The sequence below is a fragment of the Haliotis asinina genome, chromosome 1 (genome assembly GCF_037392515.1).
Source record: "Haliotis asinina isolate JCU_RB_2024 chromosome 1, JCU_Hal_asi_v2, whole genome shotgun sequence".
NCBI classification, from domain to species: domain Eukaryota; kingdom Metazoa; phylum Mollusca; class Gastropoda; order Lepetellida; family Haliotidae; genus Haliotis; species Haliotis asinina.
Genome location: NC_090280.1, coordinates 102,215,474 through 102,239,734, shown reverse-complemented (window position 1 = coordinate 102,239,734; position 24,261 = coordinate 102,215,474). Strand labels below are relative to the sequence as shown.

General features: G+C 40.7%; 1 protein-coding gene across 1 annotated transcript in view; it reads right to left on the bottom strand.

Moving 5' to 3' along the window:
- The window catches only part of LOC137285312 (uncharacterized), a 31,902-nt gene extending 13,785 nt beyond the window's left edge, over positions 1 to 18,117 (bottom strand). Inside the window, exons 1-8 of the mRNA XM_067817659.1 lie at positions 18,038 to 18,117; positions 16,843 to 17,017; positions 9,491 to 9,660; positions 2,666 to 2,771; positions 2,041 to 2,141; positions 1,257 to 1,418; positions 538 to 631; positions 190 to 253 (exon numbers count right to left, since the gene is read on the bottom strand). Of these exons, the coding sequence (XP_067673760.1) occupies positions 190 to 253; positions 538 to 631; positions 1,257 to 1,418; positions 2,041 to 2,141; positions 2,666 to 2,771; positions 9,491 to 9,660; positions 16,843 to 16,978 (833 nt within the window). The 5' untranslated portion in view covers positions 16,979 to 17,017; positions 18,038 to 18,117. The remainder of the gene's footprint in view (positions 1 to 189; positions 254 to 537; positions 632 to 1,256; positions 1,419 to 2,040; positions 2,142 to 2,665; positions 2,772 to 9,490; positions 9,661 to 16,842; positions 17,018 to 18,037) is intronic.
- Between the last annotated feature and the right edge of the window lie 6,144 nt (positions 18,118 to 24,261).

Below are 24,261 nucleotides of genomic sequence, written 5' to 3'. Positions count from 1 at the left end.
CCCAATACCCCAATAGGTCCCATTGCAAAAACTATTGTAGCGCAAAGACCATTACAACTACTAAACATGAACACAGTCTTATGTGAGTCACAGTGCTGCGATCACTTACAAGCTTGATAAATGTTGAGGCTAACAGTGTCACCTGATTAGCAAATCTGTTATCACAATTCTGATGCCATAGTTACCTACCTCTTGTCCTCAGCTGCTTTCAGTATGGTCTGCATTGTTGCTTCATCTCTCTTCACAGTCTCTACTGTAACAACAGAAACAGCACAAAATGCTTAACATACTGCCACACACATGACTTCTGCCATGTCATGAACATGACTTCTGCCTTGCCACATGACCTTTTGTCTCGCCACGAACATGACTTTTCCTTGAATAATCATTCAAAGTCTTATATACTTCAATGGGCACTCACTTATCAATACCACAGCAGCAGACAAACAAGCTCTTACTAGAATACAAGTTGCTGTTTATTATATTTATCAGTCATCACATTGTTTATTTTCATTTATCATCCTAATCGGTAATTACATATAAAGTCAGCTGGGTTGTAGTGCGGTTCACAGATCAGACCCACGCCTTCAAAGAAATCTAAAGTCTTCTCTGCAGCCCCAAAGTAAGCAACCTGAAAGATAAAACACTCCATTGTACCATGTATTGCTGAAAGTTGCATCATGCTGCAGACTGCTAAACAAGCACAATGCATTACAATATGCCACTATTTGTTACTATTGGTATTTTGTGCTGCACCTTAGCCTGAACATTTGGTTTAAGGGTGACATAGCATTTGTCTTTTACAGCAACCACAGTACATCCCAAAATATCAGATCTGAAAAGTTCTGAAGCACTTGAAGCACTCACTATATGTTAGGCATATACATGTGGTTATATCAAAGAAACAATTACACACAAGTTACGCTGATGAACTGCACAATGATCATGCATCAAACTGCTGAAAAGCATGCAGAAATATTGTAACATGGCTTGATGCACCCTCAATGTTTGTTTATGTTCCCTGAGCTCTACCCATGGGCCCTGATGGACCAATGAATAACATTTTTATCTTACCGAACATGTCAATGTTGGTTAGAAATTGTTTTGAAGCACGGGTACAAAACTTTAGAGAAAAGATGATAAACATGGTACGCACATTTTGCTACAACAATCTGGCTGTCCCAGCTACACCTCCCCAAGTGATGCAGGGTGGTGGCAAACACTACAAGAAAGAAGTGCAGGAATTAGGAATTCACCTGTCCCTTGGCCAGCAGAAGCAGCCTGGTGAACATGTGGAAGATCTGGCTAGCTGGCTGGTGGATGGTCACGATGACGGCCTTGTTGCTCTCTGCTGTGTACTTCTTCAGTAGCTGTATCAGAGTGTAGGCCGTGCTGGAGTCCAGTCCTGATGTCGGCTCCTGGACACATCATCATCATCATCATCATCATTGACATTGTGTGCAGAATCCAGTAAATTTATTACCTATGAATATACATGTTATACAAAATCCAGAGAATGATCACTGGATTGTCAAGACTCAGTGAGTCAGTTACTTACAGCCATATGCCATACAGCCGGAATATTGGTGGGTGTGGCATTAAGCAACAAACAAACATACAAACATAAGATATTATGGTGAAAGACTACACCTTGAAAGTTTAATACTCAGCAATATTCCAGCAATATGGCGCTGGTCTGTAAATAATCGAGTCTGGACCAGACTATCCAGTGATCATCAGCATGAGCATCAATCGGTGCTATTGGAAATGGATGACGTGTGTAACCAATCAGCAAGCCTGACCACCCGATCTCATTAGTCACCTCTTACAACTAGCATGTGCTACTGAAGGCTAGTATTTGAACCCAGACCTTCACGGGTCTAATGCTTGACACTACTGGAACAGTGTGACAGGTAAAAGAGAAACATTGTTTGAACACACATGCACACAGTCACTTGAGATTCTTGTTATTGTACACTATACTGCAGCTAGTCCACTACATTAGACAGACAGGAGACCGGTATGACCAAGTCTACATACATCGAGCAGCATAATATCGGGATCCGTGAGAAGTTGACACGCAATGCTGGCTCTCTTCTTCTCCCCTCCCGACAAACCTCGCTGGATCTGGTCTCCAATGGCTGAATCAAACAGAACATCAGTCAATATTCAAACTCAGGACACAGTGCATTAACCAAGCACACTTTTACAATAAACAAGATACAGGTCATCACAGCTCATCAACAAAAGCGGTGTAATGGTGAGTGAGTTTTACTCCTCTTATGCAGAATCCCAGCCGTATCATGGCAACGTACACCAGACCTGGGCTTCACACAATGTATATGTTAATACACATGTATATCATTGGTACTGCAATAGAGCAAATCAATTTATCCTATAATTCTATACTCATTTTCTTATAATGTGCTCATAACATTATGTTCAGGAAAACATTATTGATTCACTAAAAAAATAACACAAAGTTGATCATTAAAATATATGTGCATCACCTTTGAAAGCATAAAAGATGGATGACACCAATAACCTTTCAAAAACAACACCCACATGATACAGGGACAGCAACAGCAATGACTGCAGTCTCTCAACTGTAACAATGCCACAGGCCAGACAAACCATGACATCAACAGAATCCACATATACACACCTGTATTCTTACAATCGTCAAGGTCAAGGGCAGCAATGATCTGGTCAATTCTTGACAACTTTTCTGAGCGAGGCATCTTGTCAGGCAGGTGGATCATGGCAGCAAACTGACAAACACAAAACACACAGTTTATCAGCAGTGGGTTGCATGCACTTAAACATGAACAATATTGAACAATATGAACAATATTGAAATGGCTACCGAAACAACCTTAAGGAGCTCACACAAAACTTACGGACACTGGGCATGGATATTTTTCTTTGTTCCTTGCTCCTGGGTCTTCGTACACAAATGAGTTGAAATTCTATTAACTGGCTCTGCTATAAATGTTGTTTCAGGGGACTACAGATTTGTGTTTGTTTGTGAGCAGCCTAAAATGATATGAAACAACCTTCCATCTAATATATTTTATGAAACAAGTTATTGATCTGATATCAAACAAATACAACTGCCTACAATGTGATGACTTGCAGCTTTCCGTAAGTCAAACAAGGTCTAATACTACTGTGACAGATGTATTAGTGTTGTGATAACATAACTGTAGACCATTACCATAAATAAATCTAGCGGTATTACACTGGTATAAAATTGACATAAAATATTAAACCGCAGCATCTTCGACAGTATACGTACGTATACATCCTCTCACTAGTCTCAGGCATGTTTACAGAAGTCAAAAAAATTATGACAATGGAGAATCCCAATACTATAGGTTTGGTGTTATAAGCAAGTTCACCATCAAGACAAATCCACAAAATGCTGTTACATCTGAGGGAGGCAACTATGAACAGCAAATTGTGATAACCTGCCCATTCATTGGTCCCTAGGTTTGTTTCCCTCTTCATGGGAAAAAGAGGCACATTATGTAGCCAATCAGTGAATCACTGATGAATATTACTAAAATCTAAATATTTTAGATACTAAATACTTACCTTACCATAGGTCTATAGCATATTACCTCAAGCTTCGCTTAAAAGGAGATCTGACGGGGTTGAATTGAATTCAGTCTTGAATGGCTACCTCGCAATCACGATGGCAGGATATGGAAGTATCTGAATGTCCCCACTGCACATGCACGCACTCTCCACAAAAAACTTCACTTTTACTTCCCGGTCCAAAGAATCCGAAGTGGGGAGGAGCATCCAGCTTTGGGAGGGAGTTAGCGCCCTATGGTAAGGTTAGTATTAAATATCTAAAATATTTAGATTTTAATAAATTTTTTACTTACCTTACCATATGTCTATAGCATATGGATACCACAGCTAGGACGGTAGTGACGGATTCCCGAGGACCGTTAGCATGTAGTAGAATCTCACATATGCCTCGGGGCAGACGGACCACTACTGATACTCTAGTGTGACGATCTGCCGCAACATCCTCTCCAATAGGGAACTGGAACAAAATCAGAGTAGTAGGTCACGTACTAACCACTGGAGGGGTACGGTATCTTAACTCATGTAAGTACAAGACCCCTATAGACCAAGCGAAGTATCCTCATACCTTAAAGAGCAACCGGGCGGGTAAGTTGCTGAGCAACTACTAGAGGTCCGAAAGACTGCAATCCCTCCATGTCCGCTACTGCCAGGTCATGTAAGTAGTGACTCGCAAAGACCGTCGACGACTTCCAGAAACATCCCGCCATGATGTCCGGAACGGAGCATTTCCTGTGCAATGCCATAGTTGACGCTAATGCCCGAATCTCGTGTGGAATATTAGTCGTCGGGTGAGGAAGATCCTGAGCATCATACGCTGCTAAGATGGTCTGCCTCAGCCATAGCGCTATGGTGTTTCTGTTGACTTCACCTTTCATTGATGTCAAATTAGGAAGGAAAAACCTCTTCCTGTTTCCTCAACGTCTTGATGTACAACTTCAAAGCCCGAACTGGGCATAGTAGCTGCTCTTCTCTATCCTCTGGCCCGACTATGGACAACAGAGGCGGGATAGTAAACATCCTGTCCGACTGGCCTGGTAGCTGATTCTTAGCCAAGAAGTCCCACAAGAGTCCCAAACCAGTCTGTTCAAAACGGACCCTGGTCACGTCTAGTGCATGAATCTCACTTACTCTCTCCGCCGTAGCTAAAGCCAGCAAAAATACAGTTTTCCTGGTTAGTAAATCAAAGGACATCCTCTCCAAAGGTTCATACGGACAACCTCTCAAATGTTGAAGAACAATGTTCAGATCCCAGGCTGGTGGTCGGAACTTTGCCTTCTGGTCCTCCAGTTTGAATGCCTTCAGCATCGCAATCAACCTTCTGGTCCTCCAGTTTGAATGCCTTCAGCATCGCAATCAACTCTGGGATCTTAGAGACCTTCTTCTCATCTTTCACCACCAACACCATGTTTACAGCTGAGAGATAGGTGCCGATTGTACTCCCTCTGAGTTTCTTCGAGCAGCACAGGTATCGTAAGAACTCAGCCAGGAACTGGTGGTGGGAACGTGTATGCGTCTAGTCCCTCCAATGACAACGACAGAGCGTCGGTTGTCCAAGCTGCTGGGTCTGGTACCGGTGACACGTAAATCAGAAGTTGAGTGTTAAACCTTGAGGCGAAAAGATCTATCAGCGGATGTCCGTGCTCTCAGCATAGGAGTTGGAACATCTCAAAGTGGAGCATCCACTCAGTTGGAGACGGTTTTCCTGGTCAAGAAAGCGCATCAGCTAAAACATTTCTGCAACCCGGGATGTGTCGAGCTCTCGCTTCGAGGTGATTTGCGTCCAACAAACTGGCCAGGAGAAACATCTGATGTAGAAGGGACTTGGATCTGATTGTTCCTTGTTTCTGGATTAGCCACACCACAGTTGCGTTGTCTGACACGATCAGTACTTTGGTGTGTCACAGCTGAGATGCCCAATGACTTCTCGCCCGAATTACCGCCTCCATCTCTAGGTTATTGATATGCCAACCTGCCTCCACGTCGGACCAAAGCCCCAAGGTGGTCTGCTCACCTAAGTGTGCTCCCCAACCCTGAAGCAACGCGTCGACGAACAACACGTGGTCCTGCACGAACTCACTCCCCTCCTTTGCAGACATTCGACCGGATCATCCACCACCGCAGGTACTTGTGCAGGTGCACTGAAAGTAGCAATCGTGTCTCAATGTCGTCTTCTTGTATATACAGGAGAATGAATCGTTGCAATGGTCTTAGCATCAGGCGTCATCTGCGAGTTAGGTCTGGTGCCGACGTTGGGAGGCCTAAGAGTGACTGCCACTCCCTTAGGCGTAATGGCTCCAACAAGGCTCTCGTCACAAACCGAAAGATCTTCTCCCAATGATCGATGGGAGTCCGCACTTGATTTCGCTGCATCTGGAACAGGCCTCTGATGAACACCAACTCGTGAGTGGGCTGTAACTGCGACTTCTCTGTTTAGCAGCCACCCCAGCTGCTCCAGGAGACATATGGCGAAGTACAGTTGTCAGCGTAGCAACTGAGGTTCGCTCTGATTGAGCAGACAATCGTCTATGTAGGGGTCGAATTCTATCTGCCGAAGATGCAGATAGCGAGTGATGGGAGTCATACCTCCACGGGGCCATAGAAATGCCAAACGGCAGGACTCGCCACTGGTAATGATGACCCTCGAACACAAACCTAAGTTATCTCCACTGCACTGGGAAGATCGGGACATGTAGGTAAGCGTCTTGAATATCCAGGTTGCACATCCATGTCCCCAGTGTAAGTTTGAGACGTAGCTGTTTAAGGGACACCATCAGATATCGCTCGTTGATTGTCGCCATGTTGTGTACCATTCGGAGCTTGTTGGAGTCTTTCTTAGGGATGAGGATGGGCTAATTCCTCCAAAAGATCCCCAGTCTCCCGCCTACTGGCGTCAGAAACACTGGAGTAAGGGCGCTTACCTCTCCCTCTACCGGGAGTGGCTGGGGCGTCCCTGCTTGAATCAACTGGTCTGCGGCTGTCCGAAGATGCAAATCTCTGGCCTTGTCTTCTAGTGAAAGCTGATCTAACTCATTCCCTTCTAGGGATATAGCGCCTTCTGCCTCCTGTAGTCCCGCCTTTCCTTGAAAGGCAGAGGATAGTTCTTCAAATGCCGACAGCGATACTTCAGTGTTCCTTAGGTCGGCATGCTCCTTGTAAATGTCCGGTATAGCATCGCCAAAGAGCACTTGAGAGGAAAAGGGCGCTCGTATCAACTTCCTCTTGAACTCCTCTTGCCAAGAACAAGCCTCTAGGAAGCCTGTTCTGTGAACCACAGTAGACATGGCTAAGGCTGTCCTGATATGGCCCAACATGTCATGTAAAACTTGGCCTTGCCAGATGAAGAGCGATCATAGTGTTCCACCCTCAACTCATTCTGCTCGGTCAAGCCCACTGCCGCTGCTGACGTGGCTGAAGCTAGTGCTGAAATCAGTTTCAAACTACGTCTCGATTCTGCATCTATAGCTTGCAGTCTAGCGTCTTGAACCCTGTAGGACGTTGACGATAATGGCCTCTTGATAGCCTCGTCCAGTCCTGCACCTGAATCCGCAAAGTCTAAGCCATGAATCTTGTATTCTTGCTTCTTGACTTTCGGCGCTTTTGTAGTTGCATTTAACGATAGTTTGGCGAAATCCTCATTCAACGAGGAGATGGCATCTGCAACCATCGGATGAGGCAGGATCATCAACTCGGGCTCAATCCTAATGGCCTTGTCACTATCAACATCTGACGAAGGAGAAGGACAATCTGGCAGTCTATCCGCTATCCAATCGAATATGGCTGACAAAGGTAGATAGGATCCCTCCTCATCCCCTAGCTGCGTAGGATCCTCCTCGTAATCTGGGGCAAAACACTGCTCTTCATCTGCCATCCATGACACAGTAGATTTACACTCCGGCGTCCGTCTCCTAAATGATAAATGTCTAGAAGGAGGCGACACCGATCTAAACCTCGAACGCCTATCCCTATGTCTGCGATGGCTCGATCTACCCTACCATTATTGTGATCTCGACAGAGAGCGTTGGCAATGACAGGTGCTCGATGAACCACTGCAAGGACTCCTGGAGAGTCCTTCTATCTCCAGAGCGATCCATTCTCCTACCCGACGCTCCAAGGGTAAGGACGTCCAATCCCGATGCTGGTCTGCTTACAGTAGCTACTTGGGATGCGCTAATAGGCGCAGGCACCGACGTATGACTGTAATCCTTGCACAATGCGCAGGACGTCACTCCAGGGGTAGGCAGCACTAACGCCCTCAAAATCCTCTGTATGTCTGGATGAGTAAGGGCATCCGATCTTGACAAATCCTTCCAACCTCCTGACTGTGTGGACGGCGTCTGTGCTGTCGGCGTCGGCGGTTGCAACGTCATCTCTATCGGCACTGCACTAGACATCGACGTCTGTATCCGTTCAGGTCTCTGAGACGCTGTCCGTTGAGTAGTAGTCTCCACTAATGACAATGGAATCTCCGATGGTTGACTCTCAGACGTGCAGGGGAGTGATAGCCTAGATCCCGAAGACAATGCTGGTGATCTGGACATATTCTTAAGTTGTTGGGTTCTCCTTTTCTTGACAACCGCCAAGTAAGTCTTGAAGTCCTGTGACGACAACTCAACACACGCTGCACACCACTGTGACAAGGAGCAGGCACTCACAGCACAGTCCGGGCAAAAAGGATGAGGGTCCTTGGCAGACTTCAGTCCTTTACAAGTTACACAAAGGTGTCGTGTCATACACAACATCTGTAACCAATAGAAATAAGAAAAGGGTAGAAAAAAATACCACACACACCCTATCATAAAATGGACTGTTCCACAAAACGTGATAAGCCTGCTTGCAATAGACAAGTGAAATCGTTGTCACTCACAGAAAAGGCGACATCGACAAAGATACGTTAAATAATACAATCGTGATTCTGGTGGATTTAAAAAATAAAATATCAACAGACATGACCACCTGCCAATACATTACTCCTCCGTAAAACTACGGAGGAGAATGTAAAAACAACATGGAGACACTAAAACAATGCCTCACACGAGGTAGCCATAAAAGTGTACCAAACGTAAAATATACGTTAAAATCGACACGAAGATTGAAAAGTATACATACCACGCTGAAATGTCCATAAAGGAACAAGAGAAAATCAAATAAAGTAAAATTTTATCAGATCTCCGAGAGAAAAAACTCAGCAATCAAAACACGTCACTGACTACGCTTGAAGTAAAAGTGAAGTTTTTCATGGAGTCTGCACGCATGCACAGTGGGGAGATCCAGATACTTCCGTATCCTGACAGTCGTGATTGCTAGGTAGCCATTCAAGATTGAATGCAATTCAACTCCGTCAGATCTCCTATTAAGCAAAGCTTGAGGTAATATGTTATAGACCTATGGTCAGGTAAGTAAAAAATTAGGTTCATCAGGTGATCATGGTAATGTGGCCTTTATCAGTTTATGAAATCCCTCAGATCTCCTACAGTTCTACGATATTCTTACCATCACCTCCCAGATCCCAGACACCCATTCACTTGACTGACATTAACTGGAAACACAAGAGTTTGACACCCACTGGACTCACAACCTCCAGTTTCCACACAATTTGAGCCGCAACAGTTGGATTCAATAGCTATATGACTTCCAATCAATGGACACCCATCCACTGGACTCATTGAAGGACACCAAACCTCTGGACTCCAAAACACAGGATTCCCAGCCCCCAGAGGACTCAAAATCTCTGTCAATCAAAATGGATATTTTAGCCACTGTGCAGGTCACACAACATACAAGTAGTCATTGAAGAGAGTGAGAGCCACCGTTTGGCTTCCAGAGCATCCCGTGTCAAGTTCAGGAAGCATGGAGAAGACCTACCAGTGTGGCACAGTTCCTACAAACTTACATAAAGTGTCTCCCATAGTGTCAGCTTGGAGAAGAAGAGATCCTCTTGCAGAACATAGCACATTCTTTTCCGCAAAAGTTTGGTGAGCTTTTGTTGGTTCAGAGTAATCTCCCCTGACTGTGCAATTGTTCTCCCAGCAATTGTGTTCAACATTGTTGTTTTCCCAGAACCTGTTAAAATACACAGAACGATCTTTATTTAATATGACTCTTTATTTAATATAATGTACTGTGATTCAACTTCAAGACACACAATAAATATACAAACAAATGTTGCCAAGAGTATTTTATTTTGACACTTTGCAATTTGAATGGAATGTCAACCCAGTAACAATATTAATGTTGATATGTGACATGCAGGCATCAAAACAAGCAATAGGTATTAACTCTGCATATGTTGCATGTTCACAATCACATACTGATGACCCATTACTGCACGTTACACTGACAAAGGGTTAACAGTGATGGATGTAAAACTTCAAGCATGTAGGAAAAGAAAACCAGTCTAAACAGTGGTGATTCTTCCATGGGAGGGGTGGTGTACTCGGATGATGTGAGGCTCAACACTTTCCTTCCTCCTTTGCAAATAACATGCTGCCCTCGCTGACAGAAAAAAATTACTATACAAAGCTACTGCATTTAAAATGCCTGTGTATGTAATGTATGTTGTCAAGGAAGGGTACATTCCTTATCTCCACTTGTGACTAGTGTTGTTCTGACTAACTGAAACAATCATCACTTTAAGGAACAAGTTGCATCAATTCAGCCTTGATGTAAAATTTGCAATTGCAAGGTTTCCAAAAAAGGACAAACCAACAGAAAACAATTTTTTTGTTATAAAAACATGTAGCTGCAATAATAACCTTAACAGAGAAATCTGTAAAATGATGTTAACGAATTCTTTTTGATGGTGATTCAGTAATAATAAACCAATTTCTAAAACTACCATGGTAATAAAAAAATAATGATAATAGTTTGTTAAGTAACTTTTTCATTTGGAGACAAACATACTGAACTTTTTTCAAGAGTTGGTATGATGTTTTCACTACATTCTGCAATGACATGAATGTTTGATCATGTGCCAATTTGGAGTTAGATTATGATTCATTGGTCCCATTTTGACTAAAACAGAAAGTAGCTGACATCTCAGTTTTCATGGTAGTCAAACTGTGCATTAAATCACATGCAGAGCCGCTTCTTGAACACTTGATGAAAGCTCATGCTGCTCATATGTTGATACTGGATGACTGACAATACTTGTCAGCATGTGCTTGCATTAGGTCTGTTCATCTATATTTTACAGAATATCCTGTACATGTCCACAACACTGTTTCAGCCCATCAAATGAAATGTGAGGTGATGTACACATCAATACACACTATTGTAAAGGAAATAAATTCCACTGAATGCACAGTGAAAAAAATCAATATCAAGTTTTTAATAATAATCAAAATTGATAACTTGCAACATAAGAGTAATTGAGGCAGATATAATTGAAGTATGGTGAGTAATTTGTGATACGGTAAGGGAAACTGAGAGGAGTATTGATACTGATCTGTCACTGAAGATGACAGAGAACGATGTAACATGATACTACACTCACATTACCTACACAAATAAATTCATTTTTTAACTTTAAGTACGACACCACAGCAGACCATGACAATGTTTCATTGAAATTTGAGGACATGATTTTAATAAAAAATTCGAAAATGAATTCACACAATTTTCTATCACCACAGTCATAACAAATAATATCACTTTCTGTAGTGATGTACAATAATCAACACATAAGTGAATTTTGATAACAACATTCGATTCCCACACATTAGCTAATCAAGCTGTTTTGATTCACTATCATGGTATCACAAGGTCATGTGCATTGCAACTATTGAATATTTCATTAATACCTAACTGATATTACAACTACAATTGTCATAGTGAGTGAGTGAGTGAGTTTAGTTTTACGTCGCACTTAGCAATATTCCAGCGACGGCGACGGTCTGTAAATAATCGAGTCTGGACCAGACAATCCAGTGATCAACAACATGAGCATCGATCTGCGCAATGGGGAACCAATGACATGTGTCAACCAAGTCAGCTAGTCTGACCACCCGATCCCGTTAGTCGCCTCTTACGACAAGCATAGTCACCTTTTAGGGCAAGCATGGGTTGCTGAAGGCCTATTCTACCCCGGGACCTTCACAGGTCTACAATTGTCATAACAGCCGACTAATGGGATTGGGTGGTCAGGCTCGCTGACTTGGTGGACACAGGTCATCGGTTCCCAATTGCACAGATTGATACTCATGCTGTTGATCACTGGAATGTCTAGTCCAGTCTCGATTTTTCACAGACCACCACAATATAGCTGTAATATTGCTGAGTTCAGCATAAAACTAAACTCACTCACTCACTGTTATTATCCTGAGCATGACAAGAATAAGGATCAAGAAAAAAGCAGAAAAGCCATATCATGGATAACGAAACAGTACGCAGGAGTCTAATGGATGCCAGGGATATCTGAGCAATTCGACAGTCCTTGCGAATCTCAGTAATATATCTTTTTATAGTTAAGTATAGCCTGTAGACATTTTTTTATTTTTTAAAGGGTTCAATTCAGATGAAATATACTATTCATAAAAAGTTCAGACTCATTAGCTAAAACGTAACCATGACTTTACTTTAATCAACTGTTCTAAACTAGATTTTGCAAAATATTTCATACTGCTAAAGGTACTGTTTACACATCAACTTACGTTTGGTAAAACAAATTCGTAATGGTGAAAGGAGTTTTGTCATGAGTTCAATCATGAAGAAACTTGAACTCTTGACAAAGCATGCATGATATTTTCACGTTTTTCAGCAGTTTGAAACATGATCCTCAGGCAATTCATCTGCTTAGGGTTTGCAGTTGGTAACCACACATACCTACATAGCATATAATGGGTGTTTTACGTGAGTCTTTTGATGTGTAGTTTAGTTCACATATAAAAAAATACCCACAAATTCAAACATGCCTTTTTAAATCTTGGCTTGTATCAACAAATTGACCATCTGAATTCTTGAACAATAAGATAGAGATTATTAACAAAGCATGCTTTCATATCATTATAATTTTGTTAAAATCTGAATATTTTAGATATTTAAATACTTACCTTACCATAGGGCTGTGCATATTAGTGACTTTTGGATGATCCACACTTGCACGGGTAAGACACTCATTGATACATGAGGTAGCCATTCAAGGGAATGACAGATCAACGACTGTCTGATCTCTTTTAAGCAAGCTTAAGGTAATATGCATAGACCTATGGTAAGGAAAGTTAAAAATATTACTATGATCATTAGGAATAATAATTGTATTCTGCGCCCCTTTGGCATGATATATGAAATGTTAACACTTTAAGAATTGAATAGAGTGTATGGAGTTTCACAAAAGTTCATGCATTGATCTAATCTGCATTTTATCTGATTGCTTTATTGCACTGATAACACCCTCCATCACCTCATAAATCAAGTTACCACAAGAATTTGTTCATCTTTATTGTGAACAGGTGTTTTGTGTGTGCCTTCTGGAAGACTTAGCTTTCATTTCAATTCGAATGCTTTTGCTTTATTTAGCAGACAAATAAAAATGTATTCTGAACTGTAAAATTCACGTCAAACCAATAGAAGTTTCTTGATGAAAAAAGTTCTCTTTGCTCTAATTAACAATCAAGACTGAGGACTGATTGAGGACTACAATTAACCAATTTTGGAAATCATATTTAGAATTTACATAAACCAATGACCAAAACTGGTTCCATTAGGATACCCAGAATAAGTAAGTATCATGTGTGGACTCCATGGGCATCCACGACAGTGTGGCATCATATGTACATGGAGTCAATTAGCTGATTGATGATGGGATTGAGTCCAAACTGTGCTGTGAAATGCCTGACCAAGTCAGCCTTGGTTGGAGGTCATAATGTCGGTTTTGCAACTTGTCCCAAAAGTGTTCTAAGGGACTTAAATCTGGACCAAGTGCAGGCCATTGTAGGATTTGGATGCTTTGTTGTCTAATGAAATCCAATGCTGCTCTGGCACCACAAGCACCAGTGTTATCTTGCTAGAGGATGTGATTTCTGTCACATCCAAAATGTGGTACAACATGGACTCATGTGATAGAGTCTTACTCTAACAACTTGGTCAGTATGGCGAAGAGTTGTCACGACATTTCCCCGACCTGTACATAGACTATGGCGACATTATGCTTAGACCACCATATATAGCATTCACAGACACCTTTAAAACTTTCACCTCAGAAGGGTTTATACTGTCAACAGCGAGTAAACAGTAAAAATAGTATTTTTGTCCATATTCAAAGATGCTAGCTTGTGGAAATATTAGCTTATGGTAATCATGTTATCAGAAAGCCCTAAGCATATATACTGCAAGTCAAATACCTGTGTTTTATGCGAATTTTCATTTATTGAGGGATCAGTGTCAGTGACTAGCAAATTGTTAAGTCCCGCCAAACCCTGAACAGTAGAAATTGTCTGATTGGTTAAATCTGTTTGGCATTCTCTCATTTGATTGGATGGTCCCAGGTCATTCAAAGGTTATCTGACGCGACCTCCTACTAGGGTTTGTTGGACTCAGTAGTGCAGTGTAATGTAAAGTACTGAGACTATGTGTTTACTTAGACTGCGTTATGAAATCTACATAACTACCTGATATGGAATTCTACCAAACAAATTACTGGAAATAGAACATTGGCAACCAAGAACCTGCAACAGTACCAATCTGATGCTGTGACATGGTTGAAGCACTTCAGTGACATCTGACGAAATTCAAAATATGAAAAAGGAAACGTCATCTTTATGCAGAAAATTCCTTTATGAAATAGGAAAGATTGATTGTTGAATAACTTCCTTACTAGAAACATAGTTTCACAATATTTCAAAACTACTGTTTAGAATTTCTTTGGTAGAAGCCTTTGGCAATGATGACTATACATTGTTCCCAGAAATTATTGAGAAAATCTTTGTTTTTTTCCTAATGATGCTAAAATTGGAAAAAGGGCTTTCACTATGCACTAAGCATACTAAATAAGGGAGACAACTATTGAAGGCTTAGAAGGCAGCTCATTACATCAAGAGTTATCTCCCTTGTCTGAGCAGACGGCTTCCTGTGTTGACATGGCAGAATTTACAGCAAGAGAGAAAAGAAAGGTCATTCTAGATGATTTTAAAAGGGGTGAGGCTGATGCTGAAGTGTTAGCTTGTAGACATGGTATTCCTCTGTCTACAGTATACAGAACTTTGAAGAATATTCAAACAGGAACCGGGATAGAGCACAAAGCAGGGGCAGGTCGGTCTAGGAAATTCAGTGTTGTGGATCGCCGAAGATTTGGGCAGATTGTGAGTAGGGGCAAACTGAAAAGTGTTGAGAACATCAGAAATGAAATGATTAGCAGAGGAAGTCCTCAGGTATGCAATGAAACAGTTAGGCAGGAATTACAGAGACTTAATTGGGTGAAAAAACGTGGAATTCCCTCGCCGTTGATGAAAGATGCACAAAAGGAAAAACGTTTAAACTGGTGTCGGGCTCATGAAAATCAAGATTGGGATAATGTTTTCTTTTCGGATGAAAGTTCTGTTTGGCTTTTCCCTAATTGTGTGAAAATTTGGATCAAAGATACTGTCAAACCTATCTACCAGCGACCAAAACATAGCCCGAAGTTTCACATGTGGGGTGGCATATCGGCTCGCGGAGTGATGCCATTGTGTGTTTTCACGGGAAACTTGACAAAAGAAAGATACGTTGACATTCTAAATGGTCACCTTCTTCCGACAGCACAAACATTGTATGAAGATGATTGGATTTTCCAGCATGATAATGACCCAAAACACACTGCACGCTACACAAAACAGTGGTTGTCGGGCGAAAATGTTCAAGTTTTAGACTGGCCCAGTTACAGCCTAGACCTAAACCCAATTGAGAATGTGTGGGGAGTCATGAAGGACAGAATAAACCAAAAGGGACTGAGAAATATTGAAGATATGAAGGCCGAGGTGGTCCAATATTGGGATACCCTGTCACACGATTACCTACAAACTAGGCGTATTCAGGCATGCATTGCTGAGCGAGGAGGTCTAACAAAGTACTAAAACAAGACTGAGACTGTAAAAGGATGATGTTTTAACATGTTTATGTAAGTAAAACGCCAGAAGTTAATAAACGTAATGAGTTACATGATGCAACATGATTCTCAATAATTTCTGGGAATACTATATTTGGCATAGTTTAATTTCACACTCAGGAATATTTCAGCTGTATGGTGGCAGTCTACAAATAATCAAGTTTGGACATGACAATCCAGTGATCAACATCATAAATATCGATGGGATACAATATAAGGGTAATGCTATTCTTCAGGGCATTATCATTTGCAGAAGCCAGAGGTCTTTCATCAACTGCATGATAAGGAAAGGAAGGGGGCCATGGGCCATTTTGCACATCAGAATGAAAAATGGCCCATTAAAATTTTGAGGTTTACTGTTGAGACAAAAGCAGTGGCCCATTCTAAATTCAGAAAATCCCTGATAATCCTGAAAATGATCCACTGTCATTATATATATGTCAAAGTTCTTTTTCTCAATCCCTGAAAAAATAGCGTTACCATTATTATAAACAGAATAGAATTTGTATTAAAATATGAATAAAAACAACAGCATTAGTTTAGAAGCATTCACTGTTAACAACAAACATCGGAGGTCACTGACACACTTTTTCCAAATATAGACATGTCACAGAACAACACAGATGACGTCACTATAGAGAATGACGACATTCAACCTTGACCTTTGCCCATACTACCAACCACCATTGTTTTCAGAGCTCAACAATGTCGGACTTCCAGTCGATATTTTCATTGCTGTATGATGTAATTTATGGTATAACTGTTATGGTTGGCACAGGCAAGAAAGTGCATAATGGCACAGGTACATGTGACGAATGTGAGCTAGATGTATCGTCAGTATTGAATCCAAGTTCAAACTGATGAACTTCTACAGCTGAGCTACTTATGACGTCACCTAACAAGGCCTTGATAATGGCCTGTCTTCAAGCATTTTGTAGGCATTACTAAGCCCCCTCATTTCTGATAATGGGCGGGCGTTCTCAGGGTAATTCTATCCATTTTAGCTATAATGCCAAATGACCAACAAGCCTTATCACCCGATTCTGTTGGTTTCCTTTTACGACAACCATGGGTTACTGAAGTCCAAGTCTATTCTAATTTCTTTAGGGTCTCTACCCAGGGTAATCAAGGGTGTAATAAAGTTGAAAACCAAAATGTCAACTCACCACTGGGGCCCATGACCGCCAGGATCTCTCCATTGTGGACTACGCCACTGACTCGGTCAAGGATAGTGTTGGACTCGATCTTAACTTCCAGATCCTTGAACATGAACTCCAGAGGCTCTGATCGTGTCAGTTTCATCTTTTCCACTTAAAATTCGGTAGCTCTAATTCACAAAGCCTGAAAAACATGTTATGAGCTGAAGAAGAATATGAGAGAGATGTTGCTGTAACTTTAAAGCTTAAAACAAAGCTTATCAGAGAGGGATTAAAAAAAAACAATGAAGACTAAATTGTCAGTTTGCAATCAAGACTCAGGCAGACAATACAGGGATTTATAATACATGTATTCCCATGGTTTTGAGTCACAATCCACAATGTTGAGGGTACAAGCCCAGACGAACATCTCGTCTCCCAATTAAACACTCTTACAGTAAAATCAAATCCTAAATTATAACCAAGAATATAATATAGAGGAGCCAAAATAATTTTTCCTTTTTCGGGCATTGTCAAATCTGGACTTGTCACATAATCTGGACTTGCAGGCTTTCTTGGATATGTTTGTTCCAGGGTCTGTATGACACTGACAGACTAGGTAAAGTAACCTGACCCATTTTTCACCACAAGCATAAACAAGGAGACCAACTCTAAACTCATTTTCCAAAGGGGTCACTCTGACGTAGATAGTGTCAAATTGTTTACATACCATGGCATCCTGTACAAAGACCGTGTGCTTTTGGCAGTGAAGTGTTGGCAATGTAGCAGTGTCAGTGTGTGTCATTTATATACTCACTACTGTGTATCTATGACAATGTGTAGGAAGAAATGTCCATTGAATATCACATGTTTTATGTGAGTGAAAACAAGTCAGCAAAACATCAATTTCATATCGGGTGATTTTAAAATCGGGTTGGTTATCGTCTTACTCTTAGTCATGAATGTTAGTCTAAATGCCATAGAAAATTTCCAACGCATAGAACTTAGAAGTTCCATATATAGGGCTTCCATCAATGATATTCAAATGGGATAACATTAAGGGCCTTACGAATCACTTTGCAGAAGTTGCAAAGTTACCTTGTGTGTCAGCGTTCTACACAAAACACCATTTTTCTTTATCAACCGGTAAAATAGAATTCAGCTATCTCAAATTCAGTTGATGATTTCTGTTTGTGAACCGGTCAATCAATTGAAAGTCACGTACCTTCAAATTTCTGATTAACTAACCCACCAAAAGGAAACTGAACACGAGCCATCCAAACCCGCTCCCAGCTGTGACATTATTTTGTGTGACTTTTGCCCTCGCCAGGAAAGGTAATATGATATTCTCCTGTCAACGGAACGTGCTTCCGGAAAGGGCAGATAACTCTCATCGCACGTGGGAATGTTCAACCGGATTATAATCGAACTAAACCATATTATTATTATACCCTGGTGTCTGCGGTTCAGTTATAGAATAGATCACTCATACCGCTTTGCCGAAACCTTCGGGTAAAATGTTGTGCTAATAAACGAAAGACCGTACTGTGTATCCATGGGTTCCAATACAAAATGGGACTCAATCAATCATCAAACCAGCTCTCTATATAGGTTCCCTGATCAAACGTACTAAAATCTTTACTTCATTGAAAAAGTGCGGCAATCCCAAATACAACATGGGAGCACATTCTGAATGTCCATTCTGACATTAAGATACCACTGGATATTGGCTTAGCTAAGGAAACTAATTAAGCACAGTTTACGTCGTGACAGTGTCATGAAAGAATAATTAAGACGTAAGTGAATTTATTGCCAAGACGATTCTACATGTACAATTTAATTGCAGACTGCATGCGTATTTCTGGTTATTTCTGGTGCAACTATGACTGGTTAGAACCACGGAGAAGAAATAAGCAAGCATGCATGCACACACACATATGCACACACATACATACACACACGCATACATACAAACATACACAGACAGATCTGTATATATACACACACACACACACACACACACACTCGTATGTATGTATGTATGTATGTATGTGTGTGTGTGTGTGTGTGTGTGTATCCGTCTATCCCATATATATACAGACACACACATATATATATGTGTGTGTGTGTGTGTGTAGACAGACAGACAGACAGACAGACAGATAGATAGATAGATAGATAACACAAGGGCTCCATGAACAACTGAAAACTACAGGATTAGTCACAGAATGCAAACCTTTAAAATACCACAGATTTAAAAGTTGTTGGAACAACTGGAGAAAACACACAGTTAAAATTAAACAGATTCGTATGGCGTTTGGATTACACGTAGTATTGACATAATCAACAAAGTGAAATGTCCATAAATTAAAGCACACGGTATCAACATTTCCTCACTATTATTTACAGGTGACAACAATATAAATGCAGCTTAGATGCAGCTGATCCTGTTGCGGTAATGCTGCTTATTATTCTCATCATCAGTTCAAGGCCCTTGCCCCAATTACATTGAATGACATAGATACTAAAAAGTCTTTGTCTACTTAATGTTGATGACAGCTTGTAGATATCCATTCATAGGCCTACCATACAAACGGTGGTACACCAAAATTGGAAAATAAACTTCCAAAAACTGCAACAATATGCTCTAAAACCGACACAGACGCTCTGCAATGGAATACTAATCGTTTGAAATGGAAAGAAAACTCGCGCAAAGCTACAAGAGAGCCTGGAAACGGTCGCCGAGCGTACAAAACACCAGTCATAACATCCAAAAACAGCAGTCATAGCAACCCGAAATGGCCTAAATATCGTCAAAGATGGCGGCGAGGGGAGCCAACTGTCTTTAGGGAATAGTGTTTCCTCGTCACTATGAGTCTAATCTTGAAAGTTTGGTCTCGGGATGTAGCGCATCAACCACCTATTTTAGTAAGCTTCAAGCCTATGATCTTGTTTCTCAGTGTCAATGTGGTCCGCCGTTAACTGAGTCCCTCAGATGTCCTGCATCCACAACACCAAAGTCTTTAGCTACACAGCAGACAAGTGGATGTTCTACCACTTTAAAACACCACTGATCCACCGCGTATCAGGTTTTGCGCCAACAATTTCATTAAGGGGTCTGGCTACCAGATGTGCAGCAATTTGCTCCCCCGACCGTGAATGTGGATGTTCATCAGATGAAGATATTGAAAAATAACCCCGGCAGTTTCTGTCTGATTGTAATAAAGTATCCCAGCACATAAGACTTTGGGGGGATTTTCTGATGCGTTGATGGAATGATGACTGACCCAGCTTGATCTATTTCTGTGTTTCTATTTAACCATGTCACGTGGCAATGCGTATCATACTTCAAGCACACATTTCATTTATTTGAAGCCGCGAATTAACTCAACCCATATTTTGCTATTGCTAGAGAAGATCTAAAAACGCACTTGGGTTGATAGGTATATACGGTTTTTAACCTATATACACAGCAAATGCTGTATTTGTTATGCAATAACAAACAGGCTATATTTCACAAGGTAAATATGTAACGACGTACATTGACTGAATATAATCTTTCAATCCTAAGACTTTCAACGTGAACTTAAAGTTCAAAGCTGAACTTCATGATGAAAGGGTTAAGAGGGTTTATGGGTTAAAAAGACTACCTGTTCCAATAAATATCAAGACAAAACTGCATTTCGTCTTTGTTGATCTGCACGTGCTGGAGGCGCAGGAGAAACCGCAACAATAAAGGTGAGGGTGGGGATAGTGTGTATGCATGTGCGTGCATGCATGTGTACGTTCGTGCTTCATTAACAATAGCCAAGGTCACGGTGAATTGCCCAGGACTAGTGTCCCTCTAAATCAAATGAGTCATATGAAACAAAATCGCACTGAGGAAAGAGAAACAGTGAGAGAAATGCGAGATCCAGCATGCATGCATATTCACACGCACGGATGTTCCGTGTGCAGCGTTTACAGTCACAGTCAGTGTTTTACTTACTCAGATGTTAAATTACCTGTGATCTGATCACCGCTCTACACCTGAGGCCGGGAGCAATAAATCTGGATACAGGTGTATCACGCTTTCATACAGATCATGAAACCTCGCTTTTACAGACGAATGAAGTTACGTGTTGTTTCTAGATTCTAACTGGTTTGACAAAGCTGCATTGAGTTGATGTGTAGTGTGTGGAGATAAACAACGATTCTGCAGAGATTTCGGCAAGTATGAAGTCTGAGGGCCTGAAAAGTGAAACAGCGGGCTTTCTCTTTGCTGCTCAAGACCAACCACCTACTCGTAACCTGCCCGTGTGTCATTTTGCATCAAAATGTAAAACATGAAATGTAGATTAGACAGACAGACATTTTATTCAGTAATAGGCCAGTGGCCCAAAATACAAACATAGGTATAATTAGAAGTTATCTAAATACATCAGAATCTCTTATTTTCCCAACATTATGTAAAAATAGGCATAAGTTTTTTATAACATCTATATTTTTTGAAGTCATAATGTTTATAAAACTGTGTTGTGATATAGGGTGTTTCAAGTATTTATCCAGAAACTTTTTTCTTATGTCTAGGTAGGCTTTACAATAAAGTAAAACATGTATTTCATCTTCAATTACATACAAATTCATTTGATAGCAGAAGTGACAGAATCTTGAATCATAAGGGATATTGTTGTATCTGCCAGTCTCAGAACAAAGTTTATATTTGCCGCATCTAAATTTTGTTAAAGAATTTCTCAAATATGGGGCAATAGGATTCGACATTCAAGGTGGACTTAAAGAGTATATAATTAGAACACTTGGTTGTATTATGTAGCGATGAGAACCAGTCTTGTGAAAGATTATCAGATAGTCTTTGTTTAAAAACAGCCATGAAGACATCAATATTACCAATATCCTGTGCAATCCAGACAAAGCCAAACCCAAGTCTATATAGTATATTCTTGATGTGAGATGCCCAAGTCGTTCGTCCAGATTCATCTAGTGACTATAGCATTAAAAAACACTGGTGGGGCAACCTACAACTTGGGAGAGTTAAAAGTCTACACCAATATTTAACTGCCCTTGACATATAAGTAAGCTGAAGAGGGAATCCGCCACATTCACCTAGTGCCATGTTGTTGCAAGTATTTTTTACCAACTTTTAAGAAATATTTACATGTTTTTATCTGTATTTGTTCGATGATTTTACTGTGGGTAACACCCCAAATTTCTGAACCGTAGCAGAGAATCGGTTTTACCATAGCATCAAATATTCTACAAAGATCTGCAGAAATGTAGATTATTATACAATGAACTGACTGTGCAACACCATGTCATTGCATGCCTAAGCGACATTATGGTGTCGTTCGTTCCTCTTCCCCTCGTCATCCACTGTCTTTTGATTCTGAGGTCCATCGAGTCATGGACCATGATGTTACGTTGTTATTTTACGTAGGCCAGTATGCAGTCTAAGACGCATCCATGCCTACAAACATGGCCATGTTGTTTCATAAAGATAAACAATTATCTATGAATTATCTGTCCGTTCAGTGTTACTACATATGTCAAAAGAACTGTAAACAACACTTTAACCATTTACTAGTGGGTAAAAAGTGATTATGGATTGCATTTAGAAGAAGTACAAAGCAGCATAGAAGTTTCGATGAAGTGCAGTTGATGTTTAATCTCTTTTAATCTACATGTATACCAAAACATTTAACAAAACAAATCATCCTGTGATTTGTCTCAAGTACACAAAAAATGTTTGTGGCCAGCACAAATATATATCATGTGGGAAAAAGGTTCCTTGTGGGCAAAGTTACGGGTTCTGCTGGGTTCGGATATTCGGATACTGGGTGAAGCATCATTCGCTGTGTGGGTCGTGTGTGGAGGGGGCAAGTGCCCTGAGCTAATGACGAGCATACCAGTCTGACAGTGCCGGAGCAATAGTGGCCTCTTTACTGCATTCATTTATTTGTAAATAAAAATGTCACAAAAGAGCTCATGAAAAAAAATGTAAACTAATTATTACCAGTAACACATGACATTATTCAGCAAGCGATAAACCTCAAAAACGCTCCTAGGCATATTCAATCATCATCACCATCATCATCATCATCATCATCATCATCACCACCACCACCACCACCTTATACTGTCTATTACAAAAACATAAATACTTAAGAAATACATTTGTCTCTACCCTCATGTATTTTGTAATATATAGTGAACTCTTGCCCTGAATTGGAATAGCACCCCGTTTCTTGGTTTGTAGTTGCTTCACTCAGCCAACATCACCGGTGAATACATTGCGTTTATGCTTATAAAGATATAATGTCACAGTTCGACTCACGGCCTCGGTCAGATATGGATGTCTCGGGATGATATCGGACAAGATGTGAAAAATAATATATCATTTTATCACTCCCATGGGTGATACTGCAGTGTAATATTTTTACGACAAATTAATATTACACTGGTGTAATACCGCTAGGCGTATGACGTCACAAGGGTTCAGAGTTATGACGTGGCAGTGATACTTTATGACACGAGTGAATGGTTTGGTATCTAACGAGCGAGTCAAGCAAGGTCTAATACCATTATGACAGAGGTATTAGCATTGTGACGTCGTAACTGTAAAACACTTTGATGTCATACGTACGGCATCACTCAATGTTACTACACAACGTGTAATAACTTTGCAAAATTATTAAACAGTGATGCGAGTAATAAATGAGTGTCTCGGGATGACTTCGGACAAGGTGAGAAAACATTCTCGATATCTCCAGGGTGTACGTTCAAAATAAATCTCTACTCCAGTGGTATACTGGAGATTTCGAGGATGGGTGCGAAAAATGAAGTGTCACAATCTCTACATATCACCCTGGAGATACCGTTTTGACAGTATGTTTTATACAAAGCCCTGACATCATCAATGACATGACTCACTATGCTATGACGTCAAGGACCTGATGACTCCACAATGCTATGACATCGTTGCACATCAACATTTTTACGTTGAAAACGAATGAAGAGTGATTTTTTTATGATAAGCAGAATCTCACCCTCATGTCTTACGTTGCCTAATATATCAACACTCGTTGATAAAAGTGAAAATACACTCTGCAAACCTTGGATATTTGCATCAGCTCCTGGTGATATATTTGATATCCAAAGACACACGAGTGATATTCACTATATATCAATTCTGTTTTAAAGCGACTGTCCCCCTGATGTATCGGGTTTGAATTTCATTTATCATAAAACAAATAAACCAAGCCGTGTTTAAATGGAGTGTTTGGTTGCATTACACAATATAAAATGTACCTGCACTATACTTACTTTCCCTTTTAGTACCAACGGAGTCTGGAGGTCTGTTGGCCTGATGAACTGTTCTTGATTGCTGGAATTGATACCCGGGTAGTTCTTTCAATGTCCTCTTTTAAAGGTATGCCGTTATGTCCGCCTTTT